The following is a 23,071-nucleotide window of genomic DNA, read 5'->3' on the forward strand; positions in this document are numbered from 1 at the left end:
TAGGGGTGTTACAGGTAAGAAATTGTTGGAACCAATGGGTCCCTTCCTTGGGGTTGCCCTATTATGCCACCCTCCAGTGGGAGGGGGCATATGCCTCTCTGGTTGGCTGGGTCCCCCCCATCTGCAAGATGGTGGGGACTGGGAGTAGAGCTTCACCTAGCCTCCCCCACCTGAGGGGCAAAGGTGTGCACACCTCCCTTTCTCCCTTGGTTTTCCCGCCGATTTCCCAGCCCAAAGTGGGGGTCAGAAACTATAGGAGGCAGTTGATGGAAGCTGCAAAGGGCTAGGGTAGCTCTCAAAGGCGGCAAATCTTTGAAGCTTCCCCTCCATGGACTCTGCCCATCCGGGGGGGAGGATGTGCATTGTTTCAGACCCCCGAGAACAGCAGGCTCTTGACCCAAGGGTCTAGAAACATGTCTGGTGGTGGCAGCAGGCGAGCGGTCACTCAGCCAGGATACTAGAGTTAGGTCGTTTTTCAGGGGGCATCTCTAAGATGCCCTTTGAGTGCATTTTTCATTAAATCCCACCGTGACATCAGTGTGGGTTGATGTGCCGAGGTTTGATACCAAACTTCCCAGTTTTTAGTAAAGCTATTATGGTACTGTGGAGTTCGTAATAACAAACTCCCAGCACTGTATACTCTTAATGGCATTACTGCACTTACAATGTCTAAAAGTTGATTTAGATACAATAGGGCTCATGCACCTGTACACTCACCACTCGTATAGTGCACCCAGCTTGAGGGGTGGCTGACCTAAGCCAGGGCAATAGGTTCTAGGCATGGCACACACTCAGTCAAAGTACATCAGCAGTTTGGCAAAAAGTGGGGGCAACCATGCAAAAAGAGGGCACTTTCTTACAGCGATCAACAACTTTGAAGTGCAGATTTTCATTGATCCAACGGTAGTTCAATAGGACTCGCAATTATAAAGGGTAGGCACCAGGTCACCCCAGCCATTCCGCTTGCCGCCAAATTTCTTGGGAGAAGTTCCCAGTCAGAGTTAGTTCTCCCGTCAATCACTGTGGTGTCTCTAACTGGCTTCGGCCGGCGGCTGATGTGCGGTCTCACCGCCCTCTTGTTGCCACTTCGATCAAGGACCGTGTCCTATTATTCTTACAACTCCCCAGCCATTTCCGGGACCCACTCCAGGTTGGTGTAGTACCAGGTCTTACCATCCGCCACCAACCGTAGGTTCGGCGGGAATTTTATGGAGTACTTTATGTCATACTCTCTCAGTTCCCTTTTAACTTCCGGAATGGAGCGGCGCAGTCTTTGCACTCTGAGTGTTAGTTCAGGAAAAAGGTGATTAACTTGGAGCTGCAGAGTCTTAGTATCGGCTTTCATGGTGGTGATAGAGTCCTCCGCCTCCTTAACCAAGCTCCCATATTGAGCAAGTCCGCTTGCACAAGTCCAACATCTATGGAGACTATTTTGGCCTCAAGGGCAGTGTGTATTCCATGTAGCGCTTCCATTATATCAGCGATAGTGAGAGAGTCCTCAGCCTGGGACTCCCGGTATTGTGATTTACATTGCTCCTCAGCCAGCGACGTAACCATAGTGTATTTCAGACAATGTGAACTTATCTAGTTTGGTCTGATGGACTGTGTGTTGGCTTTTGCCGCCAATCATTTCCAATGGGGCACCACCCTCTGCTCCGCATCTCAAGCAATCTGGTCGCGTTGCAGGGGGCGGGAGATTGCGTCTGTGGCAATGTCTTTCTCCCCACTTCTTTAGAAGACCACCAGACTCAGCACTAGATTTGGGGTGAGTAGGCAGTCACATGGTAAGACTGGAGCGTGTCACAAAGGGGGACAAGTAGAACAGTGTACCCACGAGGCGATAATATAGAGTTTTCACTCGCTATGAATGGAGTAGCGCACCAACCCAGGGTCAAAAGAAGTGGAGCCTTCTGGTCTGGGAGCTGTTCAGCCCACAAGGTCCGCACAATTTTGTTAGGATGGCATTTCATATTCTATTGTTGATAGACTGTCTGTTCAATCCCTAGAGCAACTTGTACTGCCTGACTGAAATAGTGTCCTCATGAATTCTAGTTCCATATTGCAGGTAATCCAGCTGGAGATGCATCTTCATTGGTTGGCAAGCTGAGGACTAAGTGGCTGTTACTGGCTTGCTGAAATAGGCATTGTTGTGTTGGATAATGTTACAAAATATTTCCAAAGGACTTCCATTTCAGCGACCTCTGCATCAGGAGATAATGTCAACAGTTGTGTCAGTGGATGGATGGATGGATGGATGGAGGGATGGATGGATGGAGGGACCCACTTGCAGGACTTAACAGTGAGTGGCAGGTGGTAGTAAGTCCAGAAGAGTTTGCATGTCAGTACCTTAAAACCTAGCGCTGTTCACTTGTGCCTGTAAGCTTTTTTTCCTTTAGTCCTTATTTGGACAGGCAGCACTCATGAATGCATTACATTTTCAAACACAGCAGAACATATGCCTTTGCTACACAGATATCATGCAGATAGCTTCAGTCAAGTCCTTGTGAAATGTTACTAGGTTTTGCCACATCGAGCTTACGCCCAACAACCTTTCCAGCGATGGGGGTCGCTCTCGGATAGATCTATTTGTGACAACAGGAAATAGCTTCTCTTTGCTAGCATGTTTTATTACCAGGGGACTCTGGAGGAAGTGTTTATATGAGCTGGTTCTTCATCCTTACATACGCTTTCCACAAAGGTCCTCACCAAAGCCAACAAAGAACCGTGCAAATTGATATTAATTGCTCCTTGTGTCTTAAGTACTAGTGTGTCAAAATATGTAATTTGAATACTCCACTATTTGCTTTGAAAGTGCACCTAGCATTTCTGTCCAGACCGAAGGGACTCACTTTTTGGAAGTAGATGGTGCACAGGCCCTGCAGTTTTGCGGCATGTCCAACGCTAATGGAAGCAATACTGCATTTTCTGTAGAAGTGATGGCCTGTCCTCGCTATCAGTACAGCCTCCAAAGATACGGCTACATCTATTACACCTGGCTAAGCACACCTTGGTGAAAATGCAACTGACGGCTATCTCCAGTTTCCAACTCTCTTCTCTGGATCAATTATTTATTCACTAAGTGTCATCAAACAGTTTATGAAAAGGCTGTTCCATGTCTTTCTCCCCCACTGAGAGAACTGTCAATTCTCTGAGCCCAAACTTTCGCCACTCCATTAGGCAGAGTTGACATTCCTCTCCTACAGAACATTCTTAAAGGATAAGGTAGACTTAGCTGCGAATCGAAGGTCTATGCCCAAAGAACCACCAAACTTCCACGAAGCATTAGAAGCACCAACCAGCTCTTCCTGGCTTTTAGACGTTGTGGTCCACCCATTGTGGCTCCATAAATATAAGGCCACCCCGGCAAGATTACTTTCAGGTCTGGGAGAAAGGGGGAAACAAATACACAATAGAAATACTCCAAGAGCTCCCACTGAACCTATATTTCTTTTGTGTAGACTTATAAAAGCTCTATTGGGCTATCCATCATGCGATTTTCACATAACCAACTCACATTCTTTATATTATTAGTTTTTATAATAAGTTATTCATGATCCTTTTTCAATTATGTCTCTGTACAAAAAAGATGATACTTTGTTTACAAAAGTTTTTACAAACTTTCAAATGTGCAACAATTTCGTTTGTTAATACAGATAAGCATTTATATTTTTCTTCATTTAAAAAAGATACCCGTGTCCATACATTCGAATTTTTTTTTTTTGGGATTTGTTTTATCTATATACATTTTTTTTTTAGTCCTCCAAATTTTAACCACTCAAACCTACAAATCTGTCACATTGCCATACATTCCCACTCATCATACATATCCAGCACCCCACCTCAATCGCATAACTTAAAAAAGTCACAGTAGAAGCAATGTAACCAAGTCGCCATGAACGCGTGGTAGGCTTGGGTATCACAACATCCAGGTCAATGCACGTTTTGGTCGCAACTTTTGAAATTAGGACCACCTACTTCAGGACTACCAATAAAAATGCAAGGTGAGTGGTTGGGGAATAACGTCCAATCTGGTTTTTTTTGTTTTTTTGTTTGTTCATTCACGACCAAGGTAAAAACATGCAAGAGTCTGTCTTCCGTCCCTCCAATCTGGTTCCCAATAAGCGAAAGGTATGCGCCAGCTTAGTTCAGTCTTATATTCCTCTCCTTATTAATGTCCAAATAGGAATATGTTTGTTGTAAGAGCTTCATTACTATGGTAGAAAGTCATAATTGGTTCATTGGGGGTTATCCGCTCCAAGTCCCTGACCTGGAATACTCGCTTGTCCGAGTACAATCCTCGTTTCACATCGCATTCCTGGTAATCAGGCGAGATGGTTGAATCTGGGTAGTGGCAGCTTTTCAATGGGGAGGATGTCGTATCGCGGGACCCCTGCTCTAAATGCTGAACCGGTCGGGCAGTAATTATTTGTTCATGATGTTACTGCCCGACAACAGTGAATAATTCAAGCATGTGAATCTATGAAAGGTACCAACACTTGAGAGCCATAGCTATAGGTAAGTAACTCTCAAGGTTCCTGTCATGCACACCATACAATTGAGCAATTTTGTTTGTATTAAATTAACATATTGTCTTGGGAGTCAATCGTTTAACCATGTTATTTGATAGAAAACGGGTATGTTTGTGCTTGCAAATGACCATTACACATTACGTGGCTAGGTTGTGAATGTCTATGTGAGCTAAGCTAATATTGTTTCTGGACTCAGCCCAGCATTCTCGGACAACCAGTAATGACTGCATTCTTGAAAGCACTTTCTGTCACAGCTCCCCGTTTGTCTTCCCTGCTATAAACCTTGTATTAAATTCAATCCAACGTTGATTGGTCATTATATGGTCCAAGTAGTGGCAACAAAGATCTGACTTGCATTATTAGCATTGTGTTTTTAATTTGGTAACCCTAATAAGAGCCCTGTATAGAAATGAGAGTAAGGGAAATGTCCCTTTCTACAAGGCAACGGTTTATTATAAATGCCATAAAGGCATGGTTAATAATTAGTGGATATAAGTCTGTTACAGTCTGTAAAGTTATTGAACTTGAATAATAAACTGCAAGTGTTTCGCTGACTGTTCTCACCCCAACATTGCCCAGAGTGTGTGTGATAATTAAATTGATATTTTAAAGTTGCTCAAGCTCCCTTCATCTTTTCCAGGCCTGGTGCGAGTGCCCTGCTGAACCATTCCTTTTTTAAACAGGTAAGGTCACAATCACTAATTGTGGGAGGCAGTGTCCTTCTATTTAAAATCTGTAGTTTGGAGTCACTTAGGAGCATTTCCCCACTGACACTGTCAATCCTTGTTAAAATACATTCTCAAACTTTCCTCCACTGCTGTACTGTAATGCTGCAGCGCTTAATCACTCAGTCGGCCTGCTCGCCTGCCTTCAACACTGGCCTGGAATTACATGGGCACCACTGTCTAGACGGGAAAGCTTCTAGGAATCAACAAGCATTTACAATGCAATGGTCTCTGCATTGTTAAAGTTAGAGCTATTGGCATTGCTCATGACATTATTTTTATTTATGTTTTTGTTTTTAATACATATAAATAAATGGCATTGCCATTTACAATGCCAATAGCTTAATCGCTCGCAAATGCGAGACCTATGGCATTTGCACCCACACACAGAGCCACACACACAAAGCCACCCACTCAGTCATTCACATAGAGCCACCCACACATACACAGAGCCACCCACACAGACATCTACACACACACAGAGCCACCCTCACACAGACAGAGCCACCTACAAAAAGCTACCCACACAGCCACCCTCACACAGAGCCACCCTCACACACAGCCACACACACACAGAGCCACACAATCACACAGCCACACAAACACACAGAGCCACACACACACAGAGCCACACACACACAGACACACAGACACACACACAGCCAGAGACACACAGACAGAGCCACACACACACACACACAGGCAGAGCCACACACACACAGACCGAGCCCCCCACACACAGACCGAGCCCCCCACACACAGACAGAGCCCCCCCACACACACACAGAGCCCCCCAACACACACAGAGCCCCCCACACACACACAGCCACACACAGAGCCACACACACACACAGAGCCACACACACCCAGAGCCACACACACACACCCAGAGCCACACACACACACAGAGCCACACACACACACAGAGCCACACACACACAGAGCCACACACACCCAGAGCCACACATACAGACAGAGCCACACACAGACAGAGCCACACACACACAGACAGAGCCACACACAGACAGAGCCACACACACACAGACAGAGCCACACACACACAGACAGAGCCACACACAGACAGAGCCACACACACACAGACAGAGCCACACACACAGAGCCACACACACAGACAGAGCCACACACACACACAGACAGACAGAGCCACACACAAACAGAGCCACACACAGAGCCACACATACCCACACACAGAGCCACATACAGAGCCACACACACACAGACACAGAGCCCCCCACACAGACACAGAGCCCCCCACACAGACACAGAGCCCCCCACACAGACACAGAGCCCCCCACACAGACACAGAGCCCCCCACACAGACACAGAGCCCCCACACACACAGCCCCCCACACACACAGCCCCCCACACACACAGCCCCCCACACACACCCCCACACACACAGCCCGCCACAACATCGAGCCCCCCACACACACACAGAGCCCCACACACACACGGAGCCCCACACACACACACAGAGCCCCACACACACACACAGAGCCCCACACACACACAGAGCCCCACACACACACAGAGCCCCACAAACACACAGAGCCCCCCACACACAGAGCCCCCCACACACAGATCCCCCCACACACAGATCCCCCCACACACAGATCCCCCCCACACTCACAGAGCCCCCACACACACACACACAGAGCCCCCCCCACACACACAGCCCCCCCCCACACACAGCCCCCCCACACAGCCCACCCACACACACACAGAGCCCCCCCCCCACACACAGAGACCCCCCCCACACACACAGAGACCCCCCCCCACACACAGAGCCCTCCCACACACACACACAGAGCCCCCCCACACACACACACACAGAGCCCCCCACACACACAGCCCCCCCTCCACACACACAGCCCCCCCCACACACACACAGCCCCCCCCACACACAGCCCCCCACACACACAGCCCCACACACACAGAGCCCAACACAAACAACACACACAGAGCCCAACACACACACACAGACCCCAACACACACACAGCCCAACACACACACACACAGACCCCAACACACACACAGCCCAACACACACACAGAGCCCTCTGCCCAGTAACGCCCCAGGGAACAGAGGCAAGAAAAAAACGATCACAAGCAGGCACAAGAAAATAACGATCACAAGCACACAGAGCCCCACATACACACACACAGCCCCACACACACAGAGCCCAACACAAACAACACACACAGAGCCCAACACACACACACACAGACCCCAACACACACAGAGCCCAACACACACACAGAGCCCTCTGCCCAGTAACGCCCCAGGGAACAGAGGCAAGAAAAAAACGATCACAAGCAGGGACAAGAAAATAACGATCACAAGCACACAGAGCCCCACACACCCAGAGCCCCACACACACAGAGCCCAACACACACACACAGCCCAACACACACACACAGCCCAACACACACACAGCCCAACACACACATCACACACACACAGAGCCCAACACACACACACAGAGCCCTCTGCCCAGTAACGCCCCAAAAAACAAGAAAAAAATTGATCACAAGCAGGGGCAAGAAAAACAAGGGCTACAAAACGTAAACAGTACTTTTGAGTGTCATGTCATGCGCTCTTGAGAGTGTCATGTCACAGTGAGGGCGTATGCCTGGAGGGGACTTGGCAAAAAGAGTTACTGAGAAAATTGTATTTTGAAGAGAAGAGTTTAAAGATCCGTGAAGAGATGGTGGAGTGCATTATGTGCTAATGTGTCTCTGTGTGGACATCGAACACCACAGAAACTGCCTGCCAAAAACTGAAACCATTAGCAGAAATTCAAAAGCTTGGCCAAAACCTATTGGAACACACAGAAATAAGTGCAAGTAAAATCACAAAGGACAGGCGCGGATTACTGGTTAACAGCATATGTTTATAACACAAACTATACATGTATCCGCATATAAACTTAGTGACGGTCCTTTCAGATACCACGTCCCTCTTTTCCCTCCTCGTTTTACAGACTCCCCACAGACCTCCTTAAACGTCTTCACACAGTATATGTCCCACCACAACAGTCACCTTCCTACTAGCAATTTCACACAGCCCTCTGCATGACGTCGCCACGCACAAGCCACTCCCGTTCCCATTCTTGCATCTCCGTAGCGACCACAGAACCCTGAGAAATACAAAGAGTTCACGAGCGTTAGTTTGTTCTGGGAACAGGGCGAAGATCTAGCAGCCACTGTGGAGCGAACCATTCTCTATGTGAAAAAATCAGGGTAAAAAAACAGAAAAAGGCATAGAGATTCAATAGAGGTGCGCAATGTTAAATCGAATTAGTTATTAAATTCAGAGTACCATATATATTTTTAAATTGAGGGGAACTGAGGTCTATTGAGACATAATAATTGTTCTGAATTACGATTGTCGTAAACTTACGTAGTATAATTTATACTGTTGAAATCAGTATCATTATTCTGTGTCTTTATTGAATGTTGATATCGTGCTGTACATATAAATACATTAAAAGATGGCCGCCTGGGTAGGGACCGTTTCTTAAGTACCCCAGGAGTCAAAGTAAAATCAATGGCGGCCATGTTTAAGCCAGTCGGAATTTGACCTGTATTCACCCTGAAGCACGTCTTGAACGTTTTGGTGTTCTGAATAAAACCGTGGGCTTTATTTTTAACAGTGCAATGCTACCCGAGATAGGCTTAATGCACACCAATACTAACAAAGTGGGTCCGCGGTATCTCCGTTAAGGCACTACATCGCTCTCTAGATAACCGTAAGTGGCCTCTATACATGTGCCGGTGGACTTCCTCGGTGATGATGCCCCCAGTCAATAGACAGGCAAACAAACCTGTCAGCTGAAGGTTTTTCTGGGGCATGCGTCGTATGGGCTTTGAAGTCGCGCTTTCTTCACGGACCATACCAAAATGGCAGCTCCAGCTCTGCTGACCCTCCGGCGGGCGGGCTGGAGGTTGTTACGAGAGGGTGTCCCAGGTAAGGGGGACAATGCCACAGTGGGTGGCTCTAGGGGAACGAGAGGCGCGGTAGTGGCAAAGAGGGAAGACAGATATAAGTCAAAGACAAGGTGAAGTGAAGGACATAGGGAAAAAAACTTGTTGCGCCAAGCCAGTATCCGTGGGTTAGCAACTTTACACTCACTTGATAGGAATGTATGCTCGGAACACACAGAACAAGCGAGCTCCGGCTGATCACCACCATCTTGCTCCGAGGTGAGGCAGAAATGCCTCGGAGAAACGCACAGTCATTTTGGGATTCGGGGGCGTGGTTTTCTTTCTCTCCTCTTCCCATTGGCTGGAAGGTAAAATTCCAGCCAATGGGAAGAGGAGAGAAAGAAAACAGAAAGAAGCTAACCCCCCCCCCCCCGAATCCGGGCTTTAACGGAGTGATGCCCCTCTCCTCCAATGGCTGGCCTCCGTTTAGGAAGCCAGCCAATGGAGAAGAGAGGCGGGTTCAAGCCCCCATACTGAAAAACTAAATTTCTCGCCAGCGAGACTGCGCAAGCGCAGCCTACGCAGGCCGAGACCTAAAAAAGACCGCACTACCCTCAATCTGAGATTTTCTATAAATTGAACAAATTCTCATCTGCTCTTTTCGCCGAGACTTCTGTTCATAATAGCAGTCATATATTCCTTTACTGACCTTGATGCAGTTGCATTTGAGGACTCTTCAACAGACTTTACTTTGGTTTATGATTGGTACTGGGAGCCAGTCAGAGGATTGCAAACTAGTCGGGCTTAGAGTCCCTACTTTAGTTTATGCTGAATTTGAAGCTCTTACAGAATCTTAGTTTCCCATTGACAGTGGCTCCGTAACAGTGCGTTCATCACTCATGGGCTTTCGCCCGCTCAGTTAATAACTTTCTTTCCAACTCCTGGAAGGCTTTGGACATATTTATAGGCCTCAAATACTTTATTTATTTATTTATTTATTTATTGGCATTTATAAAGCGCAGCATATACCCTAGGGTGTCTTGTTACCTAGGTGCAATGTTATTCAGGTTTTGATTGTCAGCACCGATACCCTGTTTCACTTCAGTAATCGAGGAAGAGCTTAGTTGCATCAATTTTCCATCTTTCATCTGTTGTTGAAATGTTCCCTTGGACATCAGGCTCCCGATTGCAGCCCTCTAGAGAAGAAGAAGACTACCGAGGTAGATATCTTCATTTCACACAAGAGGAAGATTAATTATAAAACACTATTAACAGACTTCCAAAAATTGGGACTTCTAACCAGTAAACATTTTCACGAGACAATTTCTGTGGCCAAGATTTGCATTCTGGATGGGTATTTTGGAGATGGTTTTGTATTGGACCGTCCAGAGGACATTTTTTATGCGTTTTCCCTTTTGGAGAGGACTCTTCAAACAGAGCGCCTTGATTTTAGCTTAGACTCGAATCATCGTTTTGGCCTTCTTGCTCCTCTGACAGAACTAACTTTTGCATCCTCTGTGATCCTTATCCTGCCAAATTTGGTGTAGATCCGTGTACATATTTCTTAAGGGAGCTTTGCTATCAGCGCCAGGATACCCTCACTGGTGAAATGTGCACTATACACATAGCATGACCTGTTCAGTGCTACTGTGAATGAACCAGGAAGCAATTAAAAAACAATTTGCTTAGTTTCTTCTACCGGGCTTTGGTGGAAACTGACCTTCTAAAAGATTTCTTGAATAATGCACTTTGTCAGGTAGTATCACAACTTTATTGTACACTGATTAATCATGCCCCAGGCAACCAACAGCTCAGATGGGAGGCGTATATTGAGGAAATGGAAGACCTAGATTGAGAGATACCCCTCCTGCACCCAAGAGCGGTAGCTATTAAGTCCAGACTTAAAAAGTTTCCATCAAATTTATTACAACTGTGGTAAACTATTCAGAATGGCTAGGGCTGCTAGTCCTGCTGGTGGTGCACAGTGAAAGAGGGAACATTGCTACATACTGTATGGGGATGCCCCACAATTAGGGGCTTCTTGAAGGATGTCAAACAGGAACTGGATGAAGTTATGGGCCTGGAGATACTAGTACACCCCAATGGCTGCTCCTGGGAAACCCAAACGATTGTGATATTCCAGAGCGTTGTTGCGTTCTAATTTAGGACCCTGATCGATACTGTGACCTTATGCCCCTATACGGATATAATCCCCTTGTACCCCTATATTGGCATAACCAATCAAATGCAATATTCAGAAACTCGTCTCTGGCCTCACACGAACAGAGCCATATTTCAGAATCTCTTCCTCTGCCACTTCCTTTACAGCTAATTAGTGCAATGACATAGCAGAAGTTACTATCTAAGATTCCTAGATTAACACTCCGAGTTCTTCAACAAGATAAAAACTCAGCAACCTGGGAAAGCCCCGCTTGCTATGTTTTGATTAGTAATAGAACTCTAATGAGCACTGATAGACAATCACTTCCTAGTGACATCTTTATTGACGTCTTATGTCCAAAAACTTACGTCAAACAAGGCACCTTTCAGGTATAAATATTACCAACATTGCCTTAAGCAAACGCTGCTGTTTTCGCTGATGCTGCTGCTGTTTCGCTGAAGCTGCTGTTATGCTGATGATACCATAGCTGCTATCGCTACTGCTATCGCTGCTAACTAGCGAACGATGGTGTGGTGAACTTAGGAGCTGAACAGCCGTCCCCTGCAAGAGCCCAGCAGATGCAAGCTGCCCACGGACGCTGCCCCTCCTCCTCGACGCGCTGAGAGAGACGCTGTCTTTTCTCCTGCAGAGAAATCCAGCTCCGGCGTTTCTAGTCTACCCTTGCGGGTGACTGGGATATCGAGTTCCCTGAAGGAGATACCAGACCTCCATCATTCTATTCCAGAGGTATGGTGTTGACTAAACCCTTAGAGAGAATTCTTGAAGCAAACCTTGGCAAAACCAACTTAACTAAAGCTACTTACCCAAGTATTAGGCTTAGGTCAGGTACACTGGGGTAGGCGTAGTTAGAAGCACCAGTTGAGCATTTTAGCCTAATGTATATATGAATGTATATATGTTTTATTCATTTTAAACCATTGTATGGCTCAGAAACCATATCAATGCTTTTACAGTATTATTTCGCAATACTCCTCTTACTGTACGTACTTTTTATAATAACAAGTCTTGCAATTGTGGCAATTCATTTCTCTTGTACGAGAAGAAAGACTGTTCAATAAATGTTACCCTTTATTGAAAACGCCCGTCTCTCTATTCTCTGCATATTGTGAAAGTAATCTACACAACCACTGACTGAGTAAAATAACTGTCTATTGTTTCACACGACCCTAGAGATTGACTCTTATCTGAGGAGCAAAGTTGTCATGTTGCACGGTTGTTGGAAAACTGAATCCCTTCTTGTCTGTACCAGGGAAGCTGATCACTTCCTATTCAGAGAAGAAAGTTTCCAGTGACCTCTGAGCTAGTTGGTAACAAACCCAATTAAGTTTAGCATAGTCAGTGGAGGCCTGGAAGATCTGCACTTCTACGTCGATACTACTGTTTGTTATTCCAATGCGCAGGGCCTATTGGGAAAATAGGAACTACACTACAGCGTCTGGTGAGATTCTGCAAGTTTGGGTTCATAGTGGCCCAATTGGAGCTGGCTGGACTACGGGGACAGGTTGAAGCACCAACCGTAGTACAGTGGAGGGAGGGTATGTACATGTACATGTAGGCAGAATGGGTACTTTTCGAGAGCCGGGGGTACCTCCAGGAAATTTGAAAAGGTGTGGAGAACCTAGCACGGGCTGGAAATGCAGGGAATGAACATACCTTGGACTGAGCTCGTATTCCAGGGGGGAGGGGGGGTGGAGGATTGGGGTGTAATGCACTATTTCGACGCAGCTTATGTAACCTAGATACCACCGGGGAGCAGTCGGGAGATAATTGGGTGGAATGATCTCCAGTACGTTCTCATTAGCTTGATAGTCATCTGTACTGTATGCTTGAGTTTTGTGTCTTTTATATTATTATTATTATTATTATTAATGATTTTAAAGAGTGCACTGTTACTTATTTGATGTGAACCGTGATTATAATCATTCTTGCAAACTTTATCTGGGACTGGGAACTACATTAGCACTACAAGTGACAGAATTGTTTTGATTAATAAGCCTGTTAGAGGCACTTTCATGGTCTTCCAAATCTCTGTCTTCGCATTAAGGATCCAGCTCTCCAGTGTGATTGGTGTGGCACGGCTGCTCACAGGGAAGACGTTCTTTCTGGATCAGGCAGTCCGGTGACCCTCAGTCGGTCTTCAAAGAACTTTATATAGTCTTCCAGAGGGTTTTTCAAGCAAGTTCTAGTTTCATGACGTAGGAGGCATTACAGAATGTTGACAGATAAAGAACTGGAATTAACAAGTCGCTCCTTTCTTTACATCTGTTAATTATCTGCTGTGTATGACCCAGGCAGTAAAGTCGTTGAAACATGTTTTGTTTACAAGTTAAAGTACTTCAGCCTACGTTAGACCCTCTTATTTATTGTTTGAGAGTATCATTCCTTGCATGTTTTATTGAGAGAGAAAGCAGCTGTCACCCATGACGTTCTGTGCAACTTATTTGAGCGTTACTAGGTTGGGCATGTGCTGTCTTCCCACTCCAAGCCCCCACCCCTTAGAGTTTTGAGGATGGAATCTGGGACTTCTATATTTGATAAGTAGGCAGAGCAGGACAACGGAGTAAGAAGAACTTCCCATGACGATTTTGAAGCTCTGCCTCCATCACAACACCCACCCGCCCACCCTTTTAGAGCATATATCCTACTGCAACCGTCCACGTCAGAAGAACCTTGTAGGAACTTGTGTGGGTTGGTTATGAAAGGCTAGAGCTGGGCTCATGAGCGCAGGGGGACCCTGGTTCTGGAGAAACACCAAGCAATCTTGTAAAGCCATACAGCCAGAGAAATCCCAGTCTTGCATGAGCGACTCGGGCAGTCCCAGACCGGTTAGGAAGGTCTCCTATGTCTGCTCTCGTTAACATGCCTTTGTCTTTCTTACAGCTCAAGCGCCGGCCATCGGAAGCTCTTCCAGAATTACTGCGCCCTGTTTCACCCATCACAAATTTTGAGGCTGCACGCGCTCAGGATCCTCGCGGTATATTTGGACTGGTAACTGGTCTGGAGCAGCTAGAAGTGGACGACTGGGAGTTCTAAACTGGAAAGCAGAGGCGCCAAAGAACGGGGAACCAGCTGAAAGATCTTTTTTTTTCTTTTACATACAGACTCCTCAACAAAAATGGTCGTGGGTCATTAGTGTTACATGATGTTTACAAGCCAAATAAAAGATTGTTTTATTTTGGGACATAACATGAGGAACCCCTGGACTGCGGGCAGTTCGTTTGGTACCATGTTCTGGGAGTGAATGTCTGCCTTTTTAAACCACAACAGGACCAGGCCTCGTGTGTACATTTGAGTTTGTAGACATGTAAGTGGCTCGACGCAGCCTAGGGTTGCTGGGATAGGTGACTGTAGGATTCAGATTCATTTGTTGGAAAGGTTCTTGAGAGAATGGAATGAGGTCATTGCTAATGATCACTAATTTGCATATGTATGTATACGATCCACATAGATTTACTATCGTACAGTAGTTATTGTAGTGTGTTAACCAAAAATAAAATTAGGTAAGTCGATAAGAAACCCTTGTGGGGTCTTCAAACTAAAACTTGCACTATGGTAGTGCAAACGGGGACTACATCCCTTTAAAAATAAGTCGAGACAGACCCTTACACGTTTTATTTGAAATAAGTGTTACATTTGGAGCCATTTGTTACGGAGCATGCGCTTTTGTGTGTGAATTCACCTGGATGGTTTGTTTTAACTCATTTTTTTTCTTTCATTCTCACTTCATTGAGCCCTGACCCATTCAACTCTCTTGCTTAGCATGAGCAAGTCTTGGCATCACCAGCTGACGGGAGCTAATGGGATTTCCAAGAATGCGTGCTTACATTTTGTAGGGTACGGATGAGTTTGGGCAGGTAAATGGAATCCTTTTCTGGCTGCCTCATAAAGGGATGTGCGTTCATGATGTGCGGAAAGGTTCCTTACGCAGTTTCCAAATGAGATGCTGGTGTGGGTGTGCTTTTGAGGTTTACTTTTAGACTTCCTTTGCAAAGCTTACCTTGCATGTTGTTGGCTGTATGGAGATGCACCCTTCTCTTTGGCGTTACCATTTGAGAGACTCCTCTGGCCTTATCATTCCCTGTGAAAGTAACTTCCTAATGAGACCTAATTGCAGCCCTTTAAGAACTCCTACTGCCTCAAGGGAACTTGTGGAACATCCTGGGACATCCTGCTGTTTATCTGTGGTGTGTTCACAGATCTTGACCAACGCAGAGCAGTAGTTTGAGAGACCCACGTAAAAAGCTAACTCTCAATGTCTGGGCTGTTTGTTTCTACAAATCAGATTTTATCCCTTGTGTATTGTCCTTGTTTTGGGTGGTGATGCGGGGGAATAAAGTGTGCACTAATTACTTTTAAGAGATGCAGAACTGAAATGTCACATCAACCCGCTACAGACTTAAAGCTGTGATATTGATGTAAATGACTTTTTTTTAAATTAAAATTTGCACCGTCCTGAGACCATTCCATGAAATGTTAACCAAGTAATGTCTCCCATTTCTGATAGTTAATTTCCCAGAAGTGTTTTGTTAGTGGAACAATTCGTTGCGTGAACCACGTGAAGCACCGCTATTAAAAAAAGAAACATTTTCTGAGTGATATATTCCCATCGGGTTGCCAACCCTGCACCAGTTCTCCAGATGCCATTGTTGCAGTAGAGCCTTCCCTTGAATTGTCCAGGGCAAGGGCGGGCTCTCTGACCTCGCACACCAGTGTAATCACGGTTTCTGTGTCCCTACCATCTGGCACTGGAGTAGGGGCCTCCCACTATTCCAAGGTCTTGTGACTGGACTTAGGATCTATGTCCAAAGGTTCTCCTTGGAAGCAGTTGTGGTCCCAGAGACTGTGCTGCATCACTAGTTAAAGAACCCAGAGGCTTCGGTATTCAGTAGATGCGTTGTTTCCAGTCTCATGCGGGTCCTGTCTACAAAGCGATTTTGAGAAGAATCTTCACCAGATGTACATTCTCAAAGTAAAACCCTGACTCAGCAGAACTCAGAAGTTGGTGTTCTCCTGCCGGGAGAATATCACCCCTGCACTAAGTACAGGTAATGAGGCACATTTTTTTCAAATCAATCTGTATGTTTCACTGGAGTTGCGCACACACACACTCAGGCATACCATTCCTTGGGTCAAAGGTCAGCAAAGTTTCTAGCAGTCTTCTGCTCGAGACCTCTTCCGTATACAAAATCTGAAAGAGGAAGGGGCCTTTTGTAGTCCAGAATTGAGGAGTGATGTTACTTCTCTTTCTTTTTGCCTGCAATTGAGAAGACCAACCACAAGATTTGTCTCAGTAGGCAGAGTTTGCAGTGTTCACAATAACCGTTGGACCATCATTGGTACTGTAAGTCTCCCTTTGGCACTCAGGCTTGCTATATGCCCTTAAAAACATAACCGTGCATAGTACATACATCACCATGGTAGTCATTAAAGAAGCTGTGCTGTATTTTCCTGCAGAGCTAAGATTTTGAACCCAAAGAAACAAAATGCTTGAAAAAGTGTCCACACTAGTAACTAACCACATTTTGTGAGTAGCTAATCCTGCTGGCATGATAAACTTCGGTCGGTGTCGTTTCTGGTCTGCCGCCAAATCTGGTGACCAAAGAGCATTTCAGAGGCAATTTTGATTGAGCACATTAGTGTCAAAGTGGCCCCTACAGTAAGAAAGTACGCTTGAAAATGAGAGCGACTATTTGGCACCATCCGATGATGCGCCAGCTTGGTCCGACTGCATGCCGTTTTTAACCATTGGGGTTTGCCACTGGATGAGACAGTGGCACATAATCTCTTTTACAGAATCTGACAACGTCTTTGCCTTTACTACTTCCATTAGTAGGATTTGCAGCGGTGCCATGCATTGAATCGATCCACTCATCTGGGACCACTGCCTGCTTGCAGAGAACATGACTTCTGAAGTTAGTCAGTATTTCCTTTCAATCGCTCGATTGAATCCGAGGGTTCCCCGGGCATTCTCAAAATACTTTCAACTATTAGTAATGTCCTTATTTTGCCATTAAACCTACCTGATATTTTGTCTTCACTCTCTTATGTGAGGGTTTGCATTTTAACCAAGGGGTTTGGGGGCAGACATTGCAGAGCCAGTTCATCCAGTGTCCTGCACACATTGATACTATGTGGTCATGCTGTGTTTCTTCCTGTATCGTCTGAAACATGGGTTTCTTCTAGTCTCAGTCTGAAGTATGCATAGTTTTAGACTCCTGTTTTACGGGGTGTCTGATCACTTTAATAGTTGGTCACGAATTTAGTCTTGAACAAAGGGGTGATATTTGGTCTCAGATTTTCCAAGCATGTGTAGCACTACTTGGGATTGTTTTTTTCCTTGAAAGTTTAAACTAGAGCACAAAAGTACGATGTGGTTTCCAGTTAACACAGCCTTCGTACTCCTAATGCAAATGGGTCTGGTATGAATTTTTCATTTTGCTCATTATTAACAAAACCATTTTGGCAGTACCTATTAAGTGTTGAATCCCTAGAGGTGGTCTTCCCCAAAAGTGGAGATTTAATTTTTTTACTATTGAGGGTGAAGGGGTGAATATGAACTATTTGTTTGTGAAATGCCTGTAAAAGCATTATCCAGAGTTCTTTCATCTACACGTAAACATGGAGTGATTAATGCTTTGTTGCCAAAATAAACTTTTTTAGTATTTCATAACAACTTCTTGGGTTTGGTGTTTAATTCACTGATTCGTCTTCTAATATGTATAATGTGCTCATGTTAGTGATGTAGTCCAAATGAAACCATCCCTATATCTCTATTCCTTCTCCCTCATCTCTTATGTAAGCGGCGTGTGCCTTATGTGACATGTCCTTCATTGGTTTCATGTTTTTAAGAACCATGACCTTAAGGTTTCTGTTTAGAAAGGAGACTTTACTCCCTTCATTATATGATCAGACCACTGTTGTGTTGAAAATAATGCTTCTAAGGGAATATCGATCTGCAGATTCCTCGCCCTTAGAATATTCCTAGGTGTCCGAATGGATCTGGAGATTTTCAAGCAGTAGCCCCACGCGCTGCTAGGTGGAGCCATGTGGCTCCGCAGTTCCACAAGTCACTGAGTGGAGCAACATATAGGCGCCCTCCGTGTGCTGATGCCAGTTTCTTTTGTTTTTTAATGTCCTATGACGCAGATTCAATTCTCTACTCCTAACTTTTTCATCCAATTACTTGAAAATTTTCTCAGACGGAGTGCTAGGGAAGAAATGTCTGCCCACAAATGACAGCATTTAGGCCTTTGCCCAACTGTAGAAGCAGTTGTTGGCCACAGCCCCCACAACGGTTCTCTGGTGCCTGGGCTCTAAATTGTGACCCGGGTACTTTGAATCTAAAGTAGAATGAGAAATGCACGCTAAGGCGATCTTAAAGGTGATGCAACAATATACATTACCAAACATAGGGAGAGGTTGCACTTTAGGCAACAGTCCCTCTCCCTTAAGTCACAGGCCGATCTTGCTTAAGACTGTGAGGCTGATAAAACTCAAAACCTCAGTCCTGCTCAGAGTCATCAGGTAAGTTGAAATCCAAAGCGTTGGAAGGCCAATTGGTATTTAACCCCCTTTCGACACTAATTTGGGCAAGAAGCCGCAAGATCGGCACTCCAATGGTGATCCCCTCCAGTGCCTACCAATTCCGAACCCATTCCTCAATTTATTCCCAGGGCAGCCCAAATTCCTGTGTCGTCCTCAACCCCAAAGCAGACAGAGGCTTCAAAGAAGCCTTGCAAAAGATTTTTAAGGTGCTGCCAGCTCGCTCTGGAGCACCTCTCGCCTCCACAGGGAACTCCAGTGGCATTGTGCTGGTGGGTCCTGCTCTGGTGCCAAGCCTCCCTGTAAGAGCAGCCATTGGCCTTGTGCTGATGCCAGTTCAGACCTCACTCCGGTCCCTGACAGATTCCTTCTGTGGTGGCACCTGTGTTTCGGACCGCATTCCAATGGAAGCCCACATAGGACTGTTGGGCTGTGACATTACCATGGGCCAGCTAGTATCAATTGAACCTGATCCTCAGCCTCTTCCACTATGTCTGAACTATCAGACTGGAGGCTTTGTTAAACTCCAATTTGGATGCGGTCCTTGGCTCGCTCCATGCACCATGTCCTCCATGACACAGACAACAATGAGGAGGTGGACAACTTACTCTGCCATATTTATATTGAAGAAGCGCTTTATTTAGACCTACGGAATGCAAGTGGGTTGGACACCTCTCCATAGATTGAGCTGCACTTACCAGCTGGTCCACCAATGTAAGAAAGTGATTTTTTTGTAGTTGTGGTGCACAGGGCAGCAGAAGTCTCTGACCTATAACTGTCCAGTGCTGAAACCAAGTCGGATTTTCTCTCAGAAATCCTCCAACCAGTGCCAACCTCCACCGAACCCGTACTGCCCTTCAGTGAAGCACTTATGGACACTCTTGTGGCCACTTGGACAAAACCATGCTCACTTCTTTCAGCTAGTGGCTAGGTGGCATGAACTAAACCCTGGTGACCATGCTTTTCGCACTTAGCACCCGATGAATAAGCTACTTCTGGTAACGCTTTTTCTGGTAGATGCGCTATATAACCACAGATTCATCACCAAAGAATATCCCTGAAGCACCAGACTAGATCCGGAGAATTTTGAAACAGTGACCCAGTGTATTGGTAGGTGGCATTGTACGGCTGAATGCTGACTCCGTACTGTCCCACTCCAAGCCAGGTATGCAGCAGGTAACCTAGTCCATTCAGGGCCGAAGACACGTAACCAGGGCATCAGGGACATCAGTCCTATATCTCTTCTTCCTCTGCTATAACTGCCTACAAACCACTTTAGATTACCCTCACAGGTGCATGCCTACTCAGTGGGTGGCAGGTTCCAGCATATCCTCTTGGGTTGGCTATCCAATCCAATCAACAGATGGCTCTTGCAATCTGTATTTTATTTTCTCTCTTTCCCACCCAATAACCCTCCTACACAGGACAAGTTTCAGAGGAGCATCTGGCAATCTTGCTACACGGGGTAAACCTGTTAGTTTCCTGTTTCCAAAGAAAGGGTGCCGAACTAGGAAAAATGCAGCAGTTGTTATTCCTGCTACTTTGTTGTCTCGAAAAAGACAGAGGACTTAGGTCTATCTTGGACCTCTGAATGCCTTCATGTGGAAGGACCAATTCAAAATGCTCATTCTGGTTCAAGTTCTTTCTGTGTTGGACCCCTAAGACTGGATGGTGTCTTTAGACTTGCAGGACATGTATTTTCATATACCTGTCTGGCAGTCCCACTAACGCTGCCTTCTGTTCAGTGGGGTGAGCAGCCTTACAATTTGATTTTCTATCTCTGTCACCTCGGCCTCTTGGGTATTCAGGAAAGAGACATCCGTGTCTGCAGCTCATCCTCGAAGGTCTGGATTGCATGTTTTCCCATACCTCAACAACTGCATGCTCACCGCAGTGAGTTGCGTTAACATCTATGGATGATGGGTGCCCTCTTGATGTCTCTGTGGCTTTCTATAAGCAAACTGAAGTCCCACCTGTGCCTATGCAGAGGATTCCCTTAATAGGCACACTGTGTTGTCCTGGGCCTTTTCAAATCCTAATCCTGGATCTCGTGAGGATGGTTCTGAGGTTTCTTGGGCTCATAGATAGGCGCATGCCTCTTCCTTGTCAGATGACACAAGGGGAAGGGGGTGGGTACATCGGAACTCCTAGTTTCAGTTAGCTCACCACTAAGGCAGTCTGTCCAAAACCATCCACATCTCTGGAGGAGACATCCTGAAATCTGGTGGGACTTGTCGCAGGAGGTCCTCCCTTCCCCAGAGTTCACAGTGGACAGAGATGCATCATTTCTGGGTTGGGGAAGTTCCCATGGATGACACAACAGCCATGTGGTACTCCAACCAGCAGGGCGATGTGGTGGTCCTGTGCCAGAAGGCTCTGCATCTTTGTAGGTGGCTGTATCAGCCAGGGATGATTTTGGGTGATAAATCAGCTGGCATGATGTCTGAACGCCAGAGTGGACTGATTGAGTAGACGTCTGCTGGCAGACCACAAATTGTGTACCTTGCAGGGTGGCCAAACACCTCTTAGACTAGTGAAGCGTGCTGCTGCTGAATCTTTTTGCTGCCACTGAGAACGCATAATGTTGATTATTATGTGCTGAAGTTTCCACCAGGAAAGTAGTTCGGAGACGTACTTCGTGTACAACAGAGCAAATTTCCTGAATGCATTCCCATCATTACCTCTCCTGCTTCTAGTCTGAAAGCATGTCCAGACGGACAAGCTCAAGTCATCCTGATAGCCCCCGATTCGGCCAGGTAGGTGTAGTACTTCGATTTGAACATTTGCCCTTTGATCTGGCTACCTCTTCAGGAGGACCTCCTATTTCAGCAACCGAGGAAGGTCCTGCTGCCAGGTCCCACAAACTACCCTTCTGAGTGGTGACAACTGAGCACCTTTTCATTTGCCAGCCAAAGTAGTGGATGAATTTATCAATTTGCTCATCAACAAAATACATCTATTTGGGGCGCTGGGCTAAATTTGTTGCCTAGTGTAGGGATTTTCATCTTGTTCATCTTCAGGCCAAACTTTCTGATTTTGTTGTTCTCAAAAGGCCTTGCATTGGGCACAAATCACATGTCTGCATTTTTGTGTATGCCAGACAAGTCTGTCTTCTCTCTTCAAATCACCTGTCGTGCTGTGGTACCTGAAAATTCTAACACGTTTTCCACCAAAAACGTTTGTCATGCCCCAATTGGATCTTAACTTGGCTCTGTCTTTAATCTGCACTCTATTCGAGCCTATGTAGAGCTGTTCCTTGCAGGTCTTAACTATCCAAACGGTCTTGACCATCACTTCTGCGCACAAGTGAACTGCATGCACACTGCATCCCTGGTAATGTGGTGTTGAGGTCCAGGGCTGCCTATAGCAGCATTGTCCTTCCATTAGGGAAATCCATCATTCTACAAACTTTCTCTTCACATCTCTTGAAAGAGGAGGAGAGATTTCATCGACTGGACCAGCCATTAGCTTCTATGCTGAATGCACAAAGGAGTAGAAGTAGAATTATGTTAATGATCCGCTCTGTCTGGTTTGGCATTGCAGAGAACGGAAAGGTGGTACAGAAAAGGACTCTGTCTAGTTGGATCATCCCTTGTATAAATATCTGTTACCCAGAAGGAGTCTCCTGAAGGCTTAATGGCCCACTTCAGAGCTAAGGATGCTACAACAATTTGAGGTAAAGAGTTCTTGTCTTGGACTTCAGTCAAGCTGCGACATGGGCTTCCTTACACAAGTTCACCAGGTACTTCTACGCTTACAGCCAGGTCCACAAAGAAGCTTATGTTTCTGCTCAATTCTGCTGGATTATTTTGTTAGAGTCCACTCCTCAGACCCTCCACCTTCATGTATTGCTTGGTGGCTATTCAAAAAGCAAAGAATCTGTGGTTAGAAGTATTATTCATCTGATGGGCAAGTTCATTTCCTTCAGTAATGCAATATCTCGTGGATACTCTTTATCTGCAGACTCTTCATTGCCCTTCCACCTCCCCCTCCTGTGGAGGAGACATCTGAAAAAGTTCCCAAGTTATGGGTAGATTTACTACTTCTGGTGCATCTCTGCTAATCAGCAGGGATGCGCCAGAAGAGTTGCGATGCATCTACCCACCCATGAGCCACCACTGATGCGGCGCGCCGTGGTGCACGGA

General features: G+C 45.9%; 1 protein-coding gene across 5 annotated transcripts in view; it reads left to right on the top strand.

The window, feature by feature from the left end:
- The window catches only part of STRADA (STE20 related adaptor alpha), a 189,016-nt gene extending 170,959 nt beyond the window's left edge, over nucleotides 1-18,057 (top strand). For all 5 annotated transcript variants that reach the window (XM_086923811.1, XM_086923809.1, XM_086923807.1 and 2 more), the window contains 2 exons: nucleotides 5,170-5,212; nucleotides 14,265-18,057. In XM_086923811.1, coding sequence (XP_086779937.1) covers nucleotides 5,170-5,212; nucleotides 14,265-14,417 — 196 coding nt within the window. In that variant the 3' untranslated portion in view covers nucleotides 14,418-18,057. The remainder of the gene's footprint in view (nucleotides 1-5,169; nucleotides 5,213-14,264) is intronic.
- The last annotated feature ends 5,014 nt before the right edge of the window (nucleotides 18,058-23,071 follow it).

The sequence above is a fragment of the Lissotriton vulgaris genome, chromosome 5, assembly GCF_964263255.1.
Source record: "Lissotriton vulgaris chromosome 5, aLisVul1.2, whole genome shotgun sequence".
Lineage (NCBI taxonomy): Eukaryota > Metazoa > Chordata > Amphibia > Caudata > Salamandridae > Lissotriton > Lissotriton vulgaris.